Below are 20,206 nucleotides of genomic sequence, written 5' to 3'. Positions count from 1 at the left end.
AAAAGTAAACCAATGGAATGACTATGAATTATTGGATACTATATAAATACAGCAATACAACATCATCATAAATTAATGGAAATAAGCCAGGAGCAAGAAAAATTATGTGGGACCCAGACCACAGTCAGGAAGGTGGCCCACAATGGAGAAAAAGCTAGTGGTAAGGGAGCCCAAAAGCCAGCTGTAAAGCCAGGACAATGCAGATGGCTCAGGTGAGCGAGGCAGAGGGATCTGGAGACTGACAGACATGAAATAAATTCACTTGACAGATGTAAAGCTGATGATGAGCTAAGGGATGGTAGAGGACTCAAGAAGACAAGTGGGAGAGGGAGGCTGGGTAGGATTTTCATGACAGAATGGGTTTTATGGGAAGGTGTATGGGAAGGTTTATGATGCCGTGTATGATGCCAATGTATGTTACAGTAGGTGCGCTGTTGAGAGGGGAATTACCTCTGTGATAGTAACTGCATAAGCAAACAGTTCAGGGTGAACAAACAGATCAGGCATGACCTCCATGGCTGTGACGGGAAGAGAAAGTCAAACAGTTCGATATAGGTTGTGACGGGACAGGCAGATAATTCAAAGCAGAGGTTCTGGTGGGAGGAGTGCAGGTACGTCTGCATATAATTCCACTCAGCTCACCCTCAGCGGTGGTACAGTGGCTTTCCTCCATGCCCTCGCTCTCCACTGTAATCCTTCATGGTGGGCTTTGTTGCAGGTTCATGCACCTGGTCAGACTTTGCTAGAAGCTCTGGCTTCAGGGTGATCCTCAGCTCTGTCACTCCAATTGGTCATGGCTGGTCTATCGCAGTGGGCTTTGTTGTGTTTGGCTGGACTCTGGGTCTGGAGAGTGGTTGGTGGTGTCGTCCACTGGTCCGACATTGGTGGATAAACATGAAACCACCACCCACTCTACATAATCCGAAAAGCTCCCCTGAGGGCCCTCCACTCTCACAGTCAGCTGTGGTAAAACACCCAAGCTTTCAACTAATAAGGTAGAAGGCAATCTTTAATAAATCTTCAGGGCAAACGAGGGCACAAGATGCATCAGCAAACGAGGACACTAACGACACACACATGAACAGAATGATGAAATCAAATCAATAACTATGACAACGAACAGAGGTAAAGATGCAAACTGTCCAAACTAAGAGAACCAAAAAAAAAGACTAAATGAGGGAACTGTGGTTTAAGATATTAAAATGAGGAAGTGAATCTGAAAATGTGTTCCTGATTAAAATAATAAAATTAACAATAAAAATTAGGGATAAAATTAATAAAATTAGTGCAAGTGCCAACCAGAGGATACTATTTAACAAGGACAAGCTGACACATTCAAGTGAGATTATCCATTCCAGTACATTAAATCAGACCTCACATTTCAAATACAGTTCTAAGTATAGTTTAAAGTATAGTTGAAATTGATACATTTTTGAATATGTGCTTATGGGTTCCTTCTATATTCACATGTGCAACCCATATGATATTTTGTTTGTAAAACAAGGGTGTGTAAAAGCTTGGCAGCTTTTTTCAACGTTTGTTGAGAATAGTTTAAGTTGGAGATCTTTCTAATGCTGAAAGCCTGAATTTGTTAACATTTTGTTAGATTTGTGGCCATTTGTTTTTGCTCAGAATAAAGCAAACATTACACAAGAAGTTTGGAGATATCTGTGCTGTGGGTTTGTGGGAGGGATATTACGGTTATATCAGTTGTCCTGCTGTTGTCTCTGACTTATTGTGAGAGTTTAGTTCAGCAGGACGATGTTCTTTCCACTGCTGTTATGGACGGCTTTACTCTGTCACGTCTCAGATGCCCAGACTTCCTCTCAAAGACTGTACGTTGTGAAATATTTTATTAATTTTATTTTCATAATGTACACACATTTTTACTTTTCATCTTGTTTTATATCTGTATGTATGAAAATGTTTACAGAAATAGTGGGATATAAAATTGTCATTAAATATTTCTGTTGTGTTTAAAATCAAGTTGTGGTTTAAATAGGGTTATCTGTATCTGAGTGTGTTATCTGTGTTTACAGGGATCCGGTCATAGACCAATCTCCAGCGTAAGTAACTGTCTTCTGTCCTATGACCTTAAAGCTAACAAACAGATTCTTGATCAATTTACAGCAAACATGTTCATTTGTAATGAATTATTACTATAACTGTTGTTATTATTATTGTGTATGTGTATTCTGGTGCAGGTTTTATGTTTTAGCTCCTGCAAAGATGAGGCCTGGAACTAAACAGAACATCCTGCTGGAGGCTCACAAACTGTCCGAGGCGTTAGAAGTCACCATCACGGTCTATGATTATCCACTGTCTGACACTGTCTTAATGAGGGACTCGGTTACCCTCAATTCAGAAAATAACTACAGTGCCCTCAAAACCATTGAGGTAAAGTTTGCTATGAATGTATTTGTTCTAATTCATAGTATATTTTGTTGGCTAAATTTTATTGAACATTGCATGCTGAACATAAAATGTTGCCTTTTAATTTAGATTGATCCAACTCTGCTACAACCAGATGGAAAGAAGAAATATGTGAAGCTGGTTGCTCAGTTTAGCAGATTTCATCATGCAGAAAGAGTATTACCAGTGTCTTTCCGCTCTGGATACATCTTCATTCAGACTGATAAACCGGTTTATAAACCTGGAGACACAGGTCTGCTCTTGTTGTACTGTGTTGAACATTTATTGTGAACTATCTTCTGGTTTTGCCTGATCATTGTAATTTTTTAGTGCGTTGCAGGGCTTTTGTGTCTGACACTGAATTCCGTGCTGCTGAGAGGAATATTTCTCTGGAAATTCAGGTAACTGTCACTGGCATTACAATAATTGCAAGGAAATATAATTTTTTTTCTGGAACAATACATTACGATACAATTTACATATGTTTCAGAATCCAGATGGGATTGCAGTACATGGTATTTCTAGAGCCAAATCAATCGATGGGATACTCTCTAACATTTACCCCCTCTCATCTGTGGTCAAGTATGCACACAGAACAGATATTATATATTATAAAGTAATGATTGATCTGACCAAAAAAGTTTTGGATTTACATGATACTTTAGATATGGCTGCTGACTAATTATCTTCTTTCTAGGGAGGGCAGATGGAAAGTAGTTGCAAAGTTTAATCAGGGAAAAGAGAACATTTTCAGCAGAGAGTTTGAAGTCAAGAAATATGGTACGTCTTTCACATTACCTTCAGATTCTGCTAGATGTTTCACTGTTGGTCGGTTAACAGCATTTCTCTTTTTTCTCAAGTCCTCCCAGCATTCAACGTCACTTTGACTCCAAAGACATCCCACCTCAGACTAGACGCAGAAAAGTTGGAGGTAGAAATAACAGCCAGGTGTGTGATTAATTTGTATCAAACTGTTATTAAGGGCCTCAGTGTATTTGGATGAAATATTTATCATATTTATTTTAGATTTTTGCTTATATTCAATCATTTGTAATTGTTACATTTGTAATTTGTAATTGTTTATTCATGTGTATCATTTTGAAAATATGTACTATGTTAAAATTGTGCACTGGCACTTTAAGGATCGTGATTGTGAAGTCACGTGAGTATGCTTTCTTTGGAATACACACATTTTTCTTTACCGCATCTATGATATTAAATATGTAGGTTTATTTGTTTCTTTCTTTAATCTTATTTGTTTGATTTATTTCATAGTCAAGATTAAAGACATATATTTGACCAGACAAATCAATATTTTGCATGTTCTTTCTTTCTTTTCAATTACATAATACTTTTATTCTGCAAAGATAAGGTAAAATAATCCAGTTAAAACATGTCACAAGATTTCTATTTAAAAAATGCTGTTCTATTGTAGCATTTTTCAGCTTTGCAAGACATGAATAACATGAATTTAAAATGTGTTAAAATATTAGTTATTTTAAATTACAAAAAAAAAAACTTTTCACAATAAAGTATTGCTGTTTTTACTGTATATGTGATCAATTAAATGCAGTTTTATGAAAGCTAGTGTAGAATTTTTGCACCTATTTTACAATATTTTGGGGTTACTGTATGCATATCTTCCAGGTATCTTTATGGTGAACCAGTGAAAGGTGTTGCATATGTGCTGTTTGGTATTGAAATTGATGGTGAAAAGAAGAGACTCACGTCTATGAAGCAAATAAATGATGTAAGATTTTTTTTTTTTACTTTAAGTACTTCAAAATAGCTTAATAGTACAAGACTCTTGTTGCTCCATGTATTATTCTGCAGCTGAACGGAGGAAAAGTTAGTTTGACAATGGAAGAGATAAAGAAGGTCTATCCTGACACAAACAGTCTGCTGAAGTCTTCTGTGTACGTCAAAGCATCAGTAATGACCAGCTCAGGTGGGAAAAGCATGGAAAAACTTAAATCCACTCACAATCATAACCACTCCACAACCAGTATCAGTATTCTATTTTTATTCTATGTCTCCTTTCTTCTCCTCAGGTAGCGACCTTGTGGAAGCAGAGAAATCTGGTATTAAAATCGTCATGTCACCCTACATGCTTTCCATCAGAGACACACCAAAGTATTTCATACCTGGCCTGCCATTAGCCATGACGGTAATTTTAATTTCTGTTGACAGTTACTGTTTGAAGATCCTTCACCTTTCAGGAAGTTAACCTTTCATGTTGTTTTAAACCTTTTTGTCGTAATTTTCACAATAAAAATTCCATAGCTGCTTTTTCATAAAATGAAAGTGAGTGGTGATCACAGGCTGTCAATCACTGAAACAGGACTCTCCAATCTCGGTCCTGGAGGTTCAGTGCTTTGCAGGTTGCCTCAACACACCTTCCATGGAAGTTTCCAGTATTCTAGTAAGATCTTGATTGGCTGGTTCAGGTTTATTTAATTAGAGTCTGAGCTAAATTCTGCAGGACACAGGTCCTCCAGAACAGAGTTTGGAAACCCATTCCCTAAAAGTACGGTGTCCTTTTAATTCATATTAAAATTTATTTAATTCATTTATTGTAATACTATTTATTAATTTAATTTAGGGCCAGAAAAACTGCCATCATCTCAAAGTGGTTGATGTGCAAGCACTGGTTTGACCTCATATAGTGCTGAGTTGAAGGCACCTGTCATGACCACCTTAATTCTGGAGGTCATTTCCAATTGGATGCCTGATTGAAACAGGTGAGAGGTTTTCCAAGGGGTCATTGGGTAACTTTGAAATGAAAACATAACAGTCACCAAACAAAGGTATAGAACATGGCCTTTGAGCCAGTATTGGAAAAGCTACGTGTGAAGCAGGCCCAGAGGAATTACAGAGGATGTGGAAAGTCCCAAGATTGAATGATGTTTCCAGACACAGAATTGTCAGGGAGTTTTGTGGTGTAATCTGTGTCCACATCTGGGCTGAATCGCTAATTGTCTCTAAGGCAGATTACTTACTGGATTTTTAATAGATTAATTTTGGCTGAGCGGCAGCAAACTTTGTGGAATGATTCCTTCTGATCTGACTAACATAAGCCGATTGTCAAGGCATTTTATAATGCAGATTCCGATCTGTCTTAGAAGAGAAAGAGTCAATGCACTTTATAAAGGTGTGCAAGGTCAAAGACAGTCTAAACAGTAAAACTGTATATTGATAACCCCTTCGTATGTGAATCTCAAGATGGTTGGTGATAAGCATCTTCCAGATCCACAAATACAAACCAGTCCCCTGAGCAAATTTGCACAAGGATCTGCTTTAAAGGCAGCATCTTGAAAGGCAATTTCATAAGTATATGGTCCAGTTGCCTGAAATCAAGAATGTGCCTGAGCCGCCCTTCCTTCTTGGGAAGAGGAAGTAGCGACTAGAAAAGCTTGGCTTGCTGGTCATTAGAAAAAACATTTCTATTTTGCAAACAGATTTCGCACTTCGGACCTGAGAATGTGAGCATTGCTTTCAAAAAGTATGCATAATAGCTATGAAGCGAGGTGGCCTGCGAGGGAATTGAAATGAGCAACCGCATGGACCTTCAGAGCTGAGATGTGCAGTAACCACCTCTTCGAGAGTGGAAGTCTTGCAATAACCTCTTTCTACAGAGTCATCAATAGTAGTGAGGGCAGCGGAAGTAGAGGGATGAACATCTGCGTTTTTGTGTGTGACGTCATACTACATAATATCCAAATGTGGTAACTGCGTACTAGGCGTTATTTTTTCCCCCCCAAATTGTGAGAAAGTTACAAATATGCTTGATGCTTCCTTGAGTCAGTAAGAAAATTGGTATTTGATGCAACTTCTGGTCTTTTAATGGTAGTTATGTCCAGACGGATGCACTTTGTTATATTTTGACACTTTAATATCTGTATCTATCTGTCTATCTATCTTTGTGTTTTCTTCCTTTTTTTGTAAATGCAATGTAAATGTCTGGGTAAACTGTGCAACTACTAATCTAACCTAATGCCATGATTGCATTGTTGATATTAGTGAATTTGCTTTGCTTTGTAGGTTACCTTGAGTGACCACGATGGATCTCCAGTCCATGATATTCCTGTTAAAATCAGTTTTTTTCAAAACCCAATCACTGTACACAAAGGCACCATCAAAGTCTCCATCAACATGCCTGAGATAAACAGCTCAGATGCTGATTCACAGATATTGAAGGTAAGTCACACACATACAAAAACAATAGAAAATTGTCTTATACCTGTCTGCTGAATATTGTATTTTTATATTTGAATATACTGTAATCTTATATAGGTTGAGACAGTAGATTCTTTACTGAAACCAGAACAGCAGGCAGTTCAAGAGATACGTGTGGAGCCATATGCCTCATTTAATGACGACAGGAACTACCTGCACATCTCAATGGGCAGCAGTTCAGTGGTGGTGGGCAGCACACTCAACATCAAAGCTCACATCAAATCTATTCAAGGAGAACGAAGAAAACTTGTGGAGCAACTAATGTATGCTGTGAGTTTGTGACTGGGAAGATTTTGTGAGATTATGAGAATCACTGAAATCTCTGTATTAAATACACTGATGATTGTTTCTGTAGGTGATAAGTAAAGGAAATATAATCCACGCTGCTAGGATGAATGTTAAAGACCTGGTCATCATAAACATTCCTCTGCTGGTTACCACAGAAATGCTACCTGCGTTTCGCTTTGTGGCCTACTATATTTTGCCATGGCAACCCAGGGCAGAAGTGGTGGCGGACTCTGTATTTGTGGATGTGGAGGACCGGTGTGTTGGTTCGGTGAGTTCATGTGATGTCCTTGACCAATTATTTACAGGACAGTGTGACGAGTCAGCTGTCCTTTATTTACCGCCCTTCACCAGGCTCCTGACGGGAGTGGGTGTGTGTGAGAGGAGGGAACAGTTTTGGTGGCGTGTGACAAGGCACACCTGAAGTGGATCGAACCTCATCACCGATGCCGTTAAATGCCGAGTGCGTCTCTCCTCGAGAGACCGGTCTCTTCCCCCGTGCATGCACACTGGTGTCCTTGTGGGTCCAGGAAGGGTGCGTGAGGGACTCGCCACACCTCCAGAGATTCAAGCTGTCGGACTCTGTAGTATTGGCGATGACTGCACACGTATACCGCTGACAGGCCAGGATGCCGGGCTGTTTATCCCTTCTGACTGCTGTTCGGAAGAAGCGAAGGAGAAGCCGCGGGAAGAAGCCACCACCCCTCGCACCCCGGACCAGAGAGTGGAGCGCGTGCGGCCGCCGGACTCCGCCCCTTACCCTGCAGCACGACGAGGACACCAGTTCCCCCGTTTATTTTGGACACTCTTTTCCCTGGACACTTTATTATTTTGTATTTTTGTTAATAAAAAGCCACTCCGAGGCCTGATGCCACACCCACTGTGTCTGTCGTTAGCTCTTCCTGCCACAACAGATGCACATTAAGCTCTTCATGGTACATTTGGAGTCAAAACTGAATTGTTTTTTAAATGATCTCTTCTCCTAGCATGAGTCTAATCCTGTCTTTATTATATCAGCCAATTTGAATTTTGTTAAAAACACATGAACATTTATTGTCAGCACTGATAGCCTTGTGGGCAGCACACCGATGTACATTGCGCTATGGGCTCGAGGAACTTTCTCTAACCCAACCCCACACTCTCCCTCTTGGCTTCCTGTCAATTTTCATCTTCCCTATAGCAATGAAGGCAAAAAAGGCAAATTAATAAATAATAAAAATAATCATGGTACACTAAAGACTAAGGCAATGCATTTGATCCAGTTTTGCATTTACATGAATAAGTAAATGAAATATTTCACAGTGTTACTTTTACTGTATTTTTTTTTATCAGATCAATACAGCCTTGGTAAATGTATAAAACCTATTTTAAAAAGCTTAAAAACTGCACTCACCGTGAAATAATTTCGAATCAAGGATAGTGTTCCTTTGTTGATCACGCTCCCTTTTCTTTACCCAGTTTTCCTCTATGCTTTGCACTGTCCTGTCCAAAAAAGGCAATACCAGTGCTAATCTTTGCAAATAAACATTCCACTGTTATGTCCAAACAACATGTGAAAGTGAATTGTGCATAACAGGTCCCATTTAAGTAAAATAAGTATAATACAATTTTTGTGCATTTCTGATTTGTATTAGCTCAGCATAGGATCAGCGGAAGGAGAAAATGTTAATTCATACTCACCAGGCAGCAGCATTAAACTTAAAGTGAAAGGAGACCCGGGGGCAAAGGTCAGCCTGGTTGCTGTGGATAATGCCATCTTCCTGTTAAGTAAAAGCCGTCTGACGCAGAAGAAGGTGAGTGATGATATAGTCTTCTCTCCAGAACCTTCTCCAGATCCTCATGGATCCTCTTCTCTCTTTGATTCAGGTGTGGGAGGTGGTGGGTCAAGGTGATATGGGCTGCACCGCAGGAGGAGGAAGGAATAATATGGGTGTTTTCAGTGACGCAGGACTGATGTTTCATTCCAGCACAGGAGGATACACAGATTACAGAAAAGGTCATTCATACGAGTACACAGCATTAACATTTATTTAATGTATTTTTTCTATTTTTCATTACTATGAAAGCTTCATCAAGGTATCTCTGGCTAAAACTAGAGACGTTAATGTTTATTAGTCCATATTAATGTACCAACCTAAAGAGCTAACCTAAAGACTTTCTGTCTAGTGTAGTACCATGTGATACATGAACTGATTCGTTTACGTTTTCATCCTCGATCGGGATGACCGACCATATGAGACTTCTACGCTTCTTGGATTTCTACTACCATTTATTTGAAGTATACCTAGACAGTACACCTGCAATTTTAATGGCACTTTGATAAATTAATGTCTTTATAATACAATCATACTGATTCCAAACTATTGAACAGTAGTTTGTATAACACACTAATCACTAATCCAAAGTTTCAGAATTAGGTGAAGCTAGTGAAGATAGCAGCACAAAATGGCATGACATTTTAGATTTCTTTAAAATTTCCTTGTGTGAAACCTTTTCAACTATAAGAATACAAGAACAATTCAATGGATGTTGAAGGTTCTAAATGAAACCATCAATACCATTAGAGAACCTTTAGTTTTAAGAGTGTGTTTTCTTTGGTTTGATTGGAATAGATTGCTCCAGTAGATCTAGAAGAAGACGTTCTGCTGCCAAACTGCAGCTTAGAGCGCAACTGGGTGAGTCAGGGTTCTTATTACATCATAAATCATAAAAATAATGTGCTAAGTCATTCCAAACATGTTTTCCTTCTAGAGAAGGTATATTCTGATGAGCTCCTGCAGAGATGTTGTGTGGACGGCATGAGGGAGATTCCCATGCCATATTCCTGCTACCGCCGCTCGCTCTACATCACTGAGGACTGGAGCTGTGTGTTGGCTTTCCTTCGCTGTTGTGCAGAGTACAGAGGAGAGGAGCTCGGTGTCGTGACCAGACCTCCAACAACAACCGCTCCACCAACCACCACCCCTCCGCTCACCATCAGCACAGATGTGTATTATTATGATTTTTATGAAGTGCCAATGTTTACCAGTTTTTCATATGCATATTCTGTGGATTCACAACATGAAGCCAGTCAAATTGAAGAAGAAGAAGAGGTGGAGGAGTTTGACGAAGATGATTTAGCTGACTTAGAGGACATTTACGTGCGCAGCAAGTTCTTTGAGTCATGGCTGTGGACTGACATTACATTACCCAGTGTCACCAAGACTGATGGGTAGGAGTTTGACCTTTGACTCAGTATAGACGTCTCACTTTTATCACGTTCGTTCATGGAAGCATCTCTCCATGCTTTTATTCCAGATTGGCTATATTACCAGTAAACACTGTTCTTCCTGACAGCATCACTCAGTGGAGGTTTCTAGCCATCAGTGCTTCACCTCAGACAGGTAAACAGCTCCGTCCACTTGTACATTATAAGACTTCAACATCCATAGCGACTAAAAGTATGGGTGTTGAGGACAATACTACAGCATGAATAATCTCAATGAAATCTCAGAGAAATTCAATGTATCTCTAATGAAAGAACGCACTAAAATAATCTATAACTGCAGAAATAGAAGTACCAGGAGGAACATCTTTATAGGCCTTATGAATTTTGGGCAGAGTATATAAGAAAAGTGTTATTGGATTTTCAACCCACAAAAAATTAATCTTGCGGTGTGCCTACTTTGATCTTTTTGTCATATTTAACAATATTAACAAAACATTGACAAGAAGGAAACGAAAGCATTCAACTGTATAATTTTAGTAGCTTTTAAAAACTTATAAAAACAAGGAATTGTCAAAATTACTGTCCCTAAGAAAGCGATAATTCCTGGTTTGTGACCGTCTTCCAGGTTTCTGTGTAGCCGAACCTTATGACATCCGTGCGTCAAAGAAATTCTTCATAGATCTGCGGCTGCCTCACTCGGTGTCCAGAAATGAACATGTGGAAATCAAAGCTGTGGTCCATAACTATATGAAGTCAGAACTAGAGGTCAGTTTCACAGCATCACAAAACAATCACGTGCAGTCTTTAGTTTATTTGTGTCCCGATTCGGACACTGTGTCTTTTTGCAGGTCATGGTGATTCTGGAGAAGACAGAGGACATGTGTAGCGTGGCATTTACTGGACAACACAGACAGCAGGTTTTGGTTCCGGCCAGCTCATCCAAGCTGATTTCATACACCATCATCCCTCTTAAAACAGGAGAGCTTCCTCTACAGGTCACAGCCGCCGCGGACTCCTTCATGGGGCGGGACGCAGTGAGGAAGAATCTACGTGTGGTGGTAAGTGAGCTCTTAAAACCTGCTCTGTATCACACATAATATTAGTAATATATAATATTTTTTGGTACATGTTGTGTGTTTTTTGAAATCTTGGTTCAATAACAGTCTAGTATATATTGATATATTTTGTGGTTTAGGTCGAAGGCATCCAGACAATTAAAGTTAGGAGCTTTGTGCTGAACCCCTCAGAGAAAGGAAACAGCGGTAAGACTGCTTTAAACTCATTATTTCCGGCAATTTAAAAAGGAAAAAAAAAGAGATTTAAGATATCAGGATTTACACAATGTCATAAGATGATGATATTTGGTTAAGCCTGGGCCAGTTCAACGTCAAACGTCAATGTTAATTTGATATCCAATAATCCAATGTAGATATTTGTTGTTTAAGTTTAAAATCCAACATTAAGTCAATTAGTGTCAAAAATGTACGTCAACTCGATTTTCATTCTCAACCAAAATGCAAAGTCTGTCTGACATCATGTCTAACGTCAACCTAACATTATATGGACAACCGGTGCCTGCTGGGTATTATTCATTACTCATGGGTAAGGCTAGGTTAAAGTGTGGAGATATGGTCAAACTTAAATTTTTGGATTAAAATGTTGTTCCAATGTTGTTATATATATACTGTGTATATATATATATATATATATATATATATATATATATATATATATATATATGTGTGTGTGTGTGTGTGTGTTTATATATTTGTTGTTGTCTTCATCTCAGCTGGTAAACAGCTGATAGAAGTGGAGAAGATGCAATTGGACGGTGTTGTGCCCAATTCTCTGCCGGAGACATCTGTCAATGTCAGAGGTTTGACATTTTTTTAAGCCTTATTCATAACGTCATAGTAACTGAGTATTATCCTCAATTACATTATGGATATTCAATTTTTGTGATCAAATGTCAAGAATTTCACAGTTTGTTTTTTAAATTTCATGTCTCAGGTGATTTGCTGGCAGACAGCATTGATAACTCTATTAAGGAGGACTCTCTGGCAGCGTTGATCCGGATGCCCGGTGGATGTGTGGAGCAGAACCTGGCCAGAATCACGCTGCCCCTCATTGCCACCCATTACCTGGACAGCAGTGGAAACTGGGACGCTGTGGGAGTAGATCGCAGACAAGAGGCCATCAAATACATCCAGACAGGTGCACTGAAACTCAGAGAGGGATAAGAATAACCATTACTTCACTTTACGTTACACAGTAAATGATCATTGTTCACATTGTTCATGTTCAGGGTATGAAAATCAGCTTAATTACCGGAAAAAGGATGACTCGTATCCTCCCTACGCTAAAGAGGGGACCAGCACATGGTATTACATCATTGATTACAGCTTCATGTTGAACATGTCCCTGTAGAGCTCATCTGTTTTTATGTTCTGTTCGTCTCAGGATCACTGCATACGTGGTGAAGGTTTTCTCCATGGCAAAATCATTTATAAGCATCAATGACAAGCATCTGTGTGGCCCTCTGGTGTACCTCCTCAAGAATAAACAGCGTCCTGATGGATCCTTTCAGGAGGACAATCCTGTCTACGACACCAGTATGACGGTAAGAGATCATAGCTGTCATTGCAGTAACTGGAGTTCTATAATTACAACTCTTGGAAGATTTTAGCATGCTTATAATTGACAATCAGCTTGTGCCAAGACGTTTATACCTCTGAGTATCACCAGTTACGTTAACAACTTGTCAGCCTACACCATCTAGAGTTTCATGACTGAATTATATATTAACTTCACAACAAACAATAAAATAGTACAATACTAACACATGTTGTATGTATACTGTGTTATGATACAGGGAGGCCTTCAAGGCTCTGAATCCAGAGTGTCTCTGACCTCATTCGTGCTCATTGCTTTGGCAGAGGCACAAAATGCTCTTACTTGCCAAGAGCCAAGCCTCGACATAAAGGTAACTTCAGTCTTTACTCTTTGAAATTGCTAAAAACATCTGGGAATTCAGTTATGAAAAGATAGATTTGTCTCATTTGCATTACCTCTTGGCAACTGCTAGTTGGCAAAACTAGTTCTTAAGTTTATGCAATTGGCCACTGAATAAACAAGCTAAATTAAATAATGAGAAAAAAATACATTAAATAATAAGCTAAAAAGATAAATTGAATAATTAGAATTAATTCAAATAATACAGTTTGAATTTGAGGTATTGTTTTCTTCTGGCCAAGAACTCCCTTGCACTTCCATGTAGCCTAGCATGGATGAGAGCAAGGAGAGCAGCAATAACTCCTCTAGGGTAACAGAACAGAATCAAACATAAATGTATAGCTAAGATCATTAATGAAATGAGCCTAATTCAGATCATGCAAGCTTGACTAACATGACTTGCTAGAACTAATGCTATGCTTAATAATTAGGACAATAAAAAAAAATAATACTGAGAAATTGAATGATTAAAATAGTAACTAAATTAAATAATTGTAAGTTTTATTGTAGTAAATTTATTATATTTAGTATAAGTAAATTTATTATTAGATATTTATATTATTAATATTATTATTATATAAAATGTAAATTAAGTTACAATTTTACTTTCTCAGTAAAGAAAATACCACAAGGTTAAAGACAATTAAACCTTTTTTAAGGTAAACATGTAGCAGCTTTTACAAAAAAGCACATTATTCAATGTACCAACAAAGGCATATACACAAATTATTATTATTATTATTAATAATAATCAATAAGGCTCGCACTTCCCCACTGAAGTATGTTTCCCAGTATCCTCAAAAAAATCTAATATTAAGTTGTATATTAACAAATTCATTTTGTACTACCAGGCTCAGTGGACTATTGTTCTTACATGTTCAGTGGGACTGATTTGATCTTCTCCCTTTAATTGTTGCAGGACCAAGTCAGAAAAGCAGCCTTGTACATAAGAGAGCATTACCCCCGGGTGAAGAGACCATACACAGCAGCTATAGCATGCTACGCTTTAGCGGTATCCAACTATGGCTGCATGAAGAGCATGTTACTAAATTTAGCATCACCTGGTACTTAGCCTTCGGAAGCAAAAAATACCTTGCTTTGTACTGTCCTGTCTTTCTCATGTTTCTATATTTACAATCAACAGATCGAACCCACTGGCCTGACTCTATTAATTATTTCTTCACGCTGGAAGCTACTGGCTATGCGTTGTTAGCTCTGATCAAAGGTGGCCACATGGAAGAGGCAGCCGTCCCCTTTCGATGGCTGAACGAGAAGCGTGGCATTGGAGGAGGATACGGCTCTACTCAGGTAAAAACCATAAGAAACTTTCACTAATTGTCTCATATCTGTATTTGAGGTAGATTAATGACAGTTTTTCTCCCATCAGTCCACTATGGTGGTGCTACAGGCTCTGTCTGAATACCTGGTGAAGAGGCCTCCCCCTGAAGATCTCAATCTGTTGGTGGAGCTCAGTGTTCCTGGTCGCAGTGACATACGCTGGACATTCAATCCAAAAATGGCACATGTGGCCCGATCTTCACGGGTGCGATCTCCAGTCTTTCAGTTTCCTTTTGTAGACAAATATGGAGTTATTATCAGTGTTGGGGGTAGCGCGATATAAGTAATGTGAGTTATATAATCAGATTACTTTTCCAAGTCAATAGTACAACACAAATTCCAGATGAGATGTTTTTTACATTTGAATAAAATGAGCCATTATCTTCACAAAAGGACATAAAGAATATAATAACATAATAAATGTTTAAACAGAAAAATTCAGATTCAGCTGGAAGAGCATCTAGCAACTAATTAAATTAATCAACATCAGGTCTATAACATGACTAGCTAATAAAGGGATGTCTTAGAGAGGCAGAGCAAAGATGGGCAGAAAAAAACGTGGAATACTTTAAAGACAATGTGGAAAAGTTTTGTGTGGTCAGACGGTTCCAAATTTGACATTCTTGTTAGAAATCATGGACACAGTGTCCTCCAGGCTAAAGAGGAGGGAGACTTTCCTGCATGTTATCAGTGTTCAGTTCAAAAGCCAGCATCTCTGATGGTATGGGGGCGCATGAGTGCATACGGTATGGGCAGCTTGCATGTTTTGAAAGGCTTTATGAATACTAAAAGGTATGTAAAGGTTTTAGGGCAACATATGCTTCCCTCCAGGTGATATTTTAGGGAAGGCCTTGTGTATTTCAGGAGGACAATGCAAAACCACATACTGCAGCTATTACAACTACATGGCTTCATAGTAGAAGAGTCTGGGTGTTGAATTGGCCTGACTGCAGGCCAGATCTTTCACCAATAGAGAACATTTGGTGCATTATTAAACAAAAAATACAAGATTAACTATTTAGCAGATGGAAACCTACATCAGGCAAGAATGGGACCAAATTCCTGCACCAAAATGCATAACCTGAATGCCCAGACATTTTCAAACTGTTTTGAAAAAAAGAGATGCTACACCATGGTAAACTATACCATGTCAATTTCCTTCAGTGAGAGTCTAATTTATTTCACTTTTAACTTTGTTCTTAATATAAAAAAGTTACATTTTTGGCAAACAAGAAAGCCCAGTCCAGATTTGCAAAGTGACATAAAAGTAACGTATTTTGGGGAGCAGTAGTGGATATTGAAATGCATTACTTTTAAAAGAACTTTCCCTAATACTGGTTATTATACTGTCACATTTTGGAAGAACATTACTGTATCTTGAAAGACAATCATGTGATGCATGAGTATGAATTTCTTTCACTCCTGCTTAAAACTGGAGACATTCAAAATCAATGTTTGAGAAAATACATAACCAGCCAGTGTTCAAAACTGTCGCCTTTAGCCCGATTCTCAACAGTTAACTTATAATAATTTGTTCTAATTTTTGTGATATGGGTAGGTTTTTATGAGAAATTCGAGTAATTACGTCATGCCTGTAAACATAAAGAAGTTGTCCCGATGTGATATGAGCTAATCGATTGTTAGATTTAATCACCATTATAGCGTGATTTATTGTAATGCTTTTTTCCTTAGTAGGTCAGAACAAAGTGTGGCAGACTTGTTACTTACTTGTTCAGATGATAATATCTGGTAAAAAAATTCTTATTTAGGTCATATATTTCAAGACATGGGGTATAATCTGTGATTCCTAAGTACAGGATTCACGTCGGTGCGGTGACTGACAGCTACACATTCACTTCTTTCTTTTTTCCAACATAGATGGCGAAAAATAGGTCGAGAGTGAACCGAAAAAGAGAGCGCCAGTGATTCTTTGTAGACCAGAAGTCCCAATTTCTGGTTACCACTGATGTATCACAGTGATGCATCACAGAAATACACTTTTTGCAGTATGATAATTCACTAGATAAAGAAACGGAGGTTTGGATCGAAATACAGTAACTCAGTTTCATTTCTTCCAGGTGCCTCTTGATCAGAAATTCACAGTGGAGGCTTCTGGGAAGGGCAAGGGCATTTTGGAGGTGCTAAATGGCTATCTACATTAAATTACTGAATCATAACATAAAATCAAAACGTAATTTAGTTTGAACTTTTTTTTATGAATCCCAGGTAGTGACGGTGTACCACCAGCTTCCTGATGTGTATGAGAACAGCACATGTAACGGCTTTCAGCTGGACGTCTCCATCGCCGAGACTAGTGGTGCGTTGTCAACTTTTTGATTCCTTAATATGTGTAAACATTTTCTACATTTTAATGGTTAAAGACTGTAAAAATGCTATGGTCTGAGACACTTTACAGGCACATTCACATGTCATTTTACAATACAATACTTTTCAATGTACAGTACTTGGAAAGTAAAACAAAACAAATTAAGCTTTTAATAAAAGATCACTCTTTGAACCATTTTAGAAAAAAAAACATCGGATGTAGAAAAGTCATACAGACTTAATATCAACGTGAGGTAAGCAGTTATAGGTAGACAGCATTTTTTATACAGTAAGTAAATTGGTTCAGTACCCATAATTCACTGCTTTGCACCCCAAAGGGCTCTGGAGGGACGGCAGGTGAGGATGGTGATTCTGGACATCAGTCTGCCCACCGGCTTTGAGCCTGAAAACTCAGATTTAGAATTGGTAAGATCTCATCACATAATGTGGCACTACATTAGAAGAAGCTTATTCTGTATTCTGCTTAGACAGCACCACAGCTGTGCTAAAGTGTGTCGAGGAACATGAATAGTCTAATGTTTTTCAAATTCAATATCATGGAGAATTCTCATAATGCACTGCAAGAAGCTACATCCAAGATGGTTAAAAAAAAGTTGATTATAAATATAAACACATGTAATACCATTTCATTTAATACCAGTTGACTTTTTCTACCCAACAATTTAGTTTGCTTTGTATTTTATGACAATGATGTGCTTTTTGCTTTATAACATATTGACATTAAGCTCTGTTGGAATGAATTATACTGCAGTGCACATATCACTAATTAAAAACAGCACTTGAAATATGTCACCTTGACAGTTAGGATGCTAACTGTGTAGGCAACTACCTATGTAGACAGCATGTAGCAGGACATTTTGTTTGGTTGTAGACGTGATAATGTCTGTTGTGACTTTCCAGCTCTCAAATTCGGTGGATCGCTACATCAACAACTTTCAAGTGGTGGACAACCTGAGCGACAGAGGATCCCTCATAATTCACCTTTTTAGGGTAAGCTAACATATAGTTTATCATGACGTAAATGAAGGCATCATGGAATATTTGTCTTTGTCTGTACGTCCCGGAAAGGTATCCAGTACTCAGACAGACACGATATCATTCAGACTGCATCAGAAATTTAAAGTGGGTCTCCTTCAGCCCTCCACTGTCACAGTGTACCAGTACTACAACAAAGGTTAGTATATATTTAATTAGCTATGTTTGATAAAGTGCACAGCTAATCTAAACCTTTAAGCATAATACTTTGGTGTTTAACTCACATTGTTTCTGCTATCAAAATGAAGTGCGCTTTTACTTTTCTGAGAAACTGAACATGCTATTAAGGGTTAGATCATTCAAAAATTTATTTTAATGGTTTTAATCTCCAATCTGTTTTCAATACAGTGTGATCCAATAACTGCACTCAGAGACCTGACTCTTTAGGTTATATGATCAGTTATTTTTGAATAATCGGAATTTCTTTTTTTGACTGAAACAAATCGAAATGAGTATTTCGACCATTTGAGCAGTGTGCAGATCCTCGTTTATATCAGACTGTGGTGACAGCAGAGCGTACAATCGCTCACATAATGTATCATAGGACCTACATCTATTTTCACAGGAAACATCTTGTTGTAACTGAAAAAGAAAATGTTGTTTTAATGACATAACATCTCGTTTTTACGAGAAAAGATCTTACATGTGTCACCGTATTAACATGCTTTATGTCATGGGTTTTCAGTCTCCTTTGTAAAATACGAAAGAATGAAATTAACAAAATAAATTCAAAATAAATTCTGGTTGTCTTTGTTTGTTTACTAATTTGTATTGCTAATTATTGTGATATTGTGTTCTGGGACTCTGTTGTTTCAGATAAACGCTGTAGCAGGTTCTACTCTCCTCCAGAAGACAAAGAGCAGCTTGATCAAATCTGCAAAGACAACGTGTGTCGCTGCTCTCACGGTCAGTTTAACAGGACTTTGGACAAAATCATACCTTTAAACAGTCTTAAAGCAGTTATGAACCCTCTTTCATAGGTGACTGTTGTGTAATGAAGGAGGACTCCTCATCTTTCAGTACAAAACAGAGGAAGGCCACTGTGTGCAATGGATTACATCATGGTGAGCGTTTCTTCTGTTAAATGAATGTGTTTTTTGGCGAAGGCCATCATAATGTCACATCATCTCATCTATAAATGTGTCTTTTCTTCAGTCTACAGGGTCAAGCTGATCAGCGTCAGCCAGAGTCACTACGACCAGTTTGAGATGGAGATTGTGCAGGTTATCAAAGAGGGTACGTCTACTAGAGTCTTGTTTTCTTCTTGTACCCAGCAGTCTGGCTCATGGATCTCCATTTGTGTTTGTGTAGGGTCAGAGGAAGGCCTGAACGAGAATGAAAGGAGGACGTTCCTCTCTCATGCGAGCTGTAGGACAGGACTTGGTTTGAGAGAGGGTCAGGACTATCTGATCATTGGGCCCATCAGAGATGTTTGGCACGCAGGGAGCACGTCCAACAAGTGAGTAGCGTTAGGCACAAAAATACACGTTATGGTTCATTTTTCATAATTTAGTGTTGTTTTCTCTCTTAGATTTGTGTATATGCTGGGTAAAGACACATGGGTCGAGCGCTGGCCGTCTGAGTCTGAATGTGGAGCTGGATCTGCACTGGAAAGGAAATGTGCCGAGTTGGAGAGCTTTGCAAAGGACCTGACAGAAAGCGGCTGTAAGACAGATGTTGGTTTTTGAACATACACTACTAATGGAAAAATGGATATTAACACTTAATAACTGACAGTGATTTAATGCTTTGTAGTAGCAGAATTTTTGTAAAAACTAACTGTTATCAAAAATAAGTGATAAAAGTAAGTCTTACGAAACTGTGCTGTTATGTTGTACATTTAAAAAAAAAATCATTTAAAATTGTTTATTAATATAGTGTGAAGTAATATGTCATTTAAAATGCAGAAGTGAGGACAGAAAATATTTCAATATAGATTGGTTTACAAAAATAAACTGGGGTAATGAATTAATACGACATGATCATTAATTGATAAAAGCAAAACATGTACAAATTGACCACAATTTAGCTAGGTTTAAACGATTCAAATAAAAACGGTACAACCGTGACAACGATTTAATGCAGCCAGAGGGCGCAATCTGACAAGAGAGAGACCCTCCTTTCCAGTATCTTGTGCAGCGAGTCAGATTTCAATCTACAATCAAAAATATAGTTTAAAGTAAATTACATTTTAAAACTCATTTTTTATGTATTAAAATTGTTGCTGAAATGTCAGGTGTGTACTAATCACGATCTATCATCTATTTGTCTATTCTCTCTCTCTCTCTCTCTCTCTCTCTCTCTCTCTCTCTCTCTCTATATATATATATATAT

The 20,206-nt window shown here is 38.2% G+C and overlaps 1 protein-coding gene across 2 annotated transcripts; it reads left to right on the top strand.

Annotated features, from left to right (window-relative positions):
- The first annotated feature begins 1,613 nt into the window (after positions 1–1,613).
- Positions 1,614–19,568, top strand: LOC122327653 (complement C3-like). 2 transcript variants are annotated; one of them, XM_043223120.1, is made up of 41 exons: positions 1,614–1,835; positions 2,040–2,066; positions 2,205–2,397; positions 2,503–2,665; positions 2,743–2,813; positions 2,903–2,994; positions 3,110–3,192; positions 3,273–3,360; positions 4,060–4,162; positions 4,246–4,360; positions 4,464–4,579; positions 6,454–6,609; positions 6,706–6,918; positions 7,004–7,204; positions 8,568–8,726; positions 8,800–8,929; positions 9,546–9,608; positions 9,685–10,144; positions 10,231–10,316; positions 10,767–10,906; positions 10,990–11,199; positions 11,337–11,403; positions 11,931–12,017; positions 12,152–12,355; positions 12,447–12,522; positions 12,602–12,761; positions 13,014–13,124; positions 14,073–14,217; positions 14,298–14,461; positions 14,541–14,696; positions 16,570–16,629; positions 16,718–16,808; positions 17,019–17,070; positions 17,155–17,242; positions 17,738–17,827; positions 17,906–18,011; positions 18,689–18,778; positions 18,853–18,936; positions 19,028–19,108; positions 19,184–19,331; positions 19,404–19,568. In XM_043223120.1, the coding sequence occupies exons 1-41, from the start codon at positions 1,762–1,764 to the stop codon at positions 19,558–19,560; spliced, it is 5,160 nt and encodes a 1,719-aa protein (XP_043079055.1). In that variant the 5' UTR covers positions 1,614–1,761; the 3' UTR covers positions 19,561–19,568. The 2 variants fall into 2 exon arrangements, with proteins under 2 accessions (XP_043079055.1, XP_043079056.1); XM_043223121.1 differs by lacking the exons at positions 1,614–1,835; positions 2,040–2,066; positions 2,205–2,397; ... (3 more) ...; positions 3,110–3,192; positions 3,273–3,360 and adding an exon at positions 3,504–3,574.
- Positions 19,569–20,206: the final 638 nt, after the last annotated feature.

The sequence above is a fragment of the Puntigrus tetrazona genome, chromosome 22 (genome assembly GCF_018831695.1).
Source record: "Puntigrus tetrazona isolate hp1 chromosome 22, ASM1883169v1, whole genome shotgun sequence".
Taxonomy (NCBI): Eukaryota; Metazoa; Chordata; class Actinopteri; order Cypriniformes; family Cyprinidae; genus Puntigrus; species Puntigrus tetrazona.
This window is presented reverse-complemented; position numbering and strand designations above follow the sequence as displayed.

Coding starts and splice junctions, on each gene's coding strand:
- LOC122327653 (XM_043223120.1), top strand. CDS start 1,762: ATGTTCTTTCCACTGCTGTTATGGACGGCTTTACTCTGTCACGTCTCA. Junction 11,404..11,930: donor CTCAGAGAAAGGAAACAGCG/GTAAGACTGCTT, acceptor TCTTCATCTCAG/CTGGTAAACAGCTGATAGAA. Junction 18,012..18,688: donor GTACCAGTACTACAACAAAG/GTTAGTATATAT, acceptor CTGTTGTTTCAG/ATAAACGCTGTAGCAGGTTC.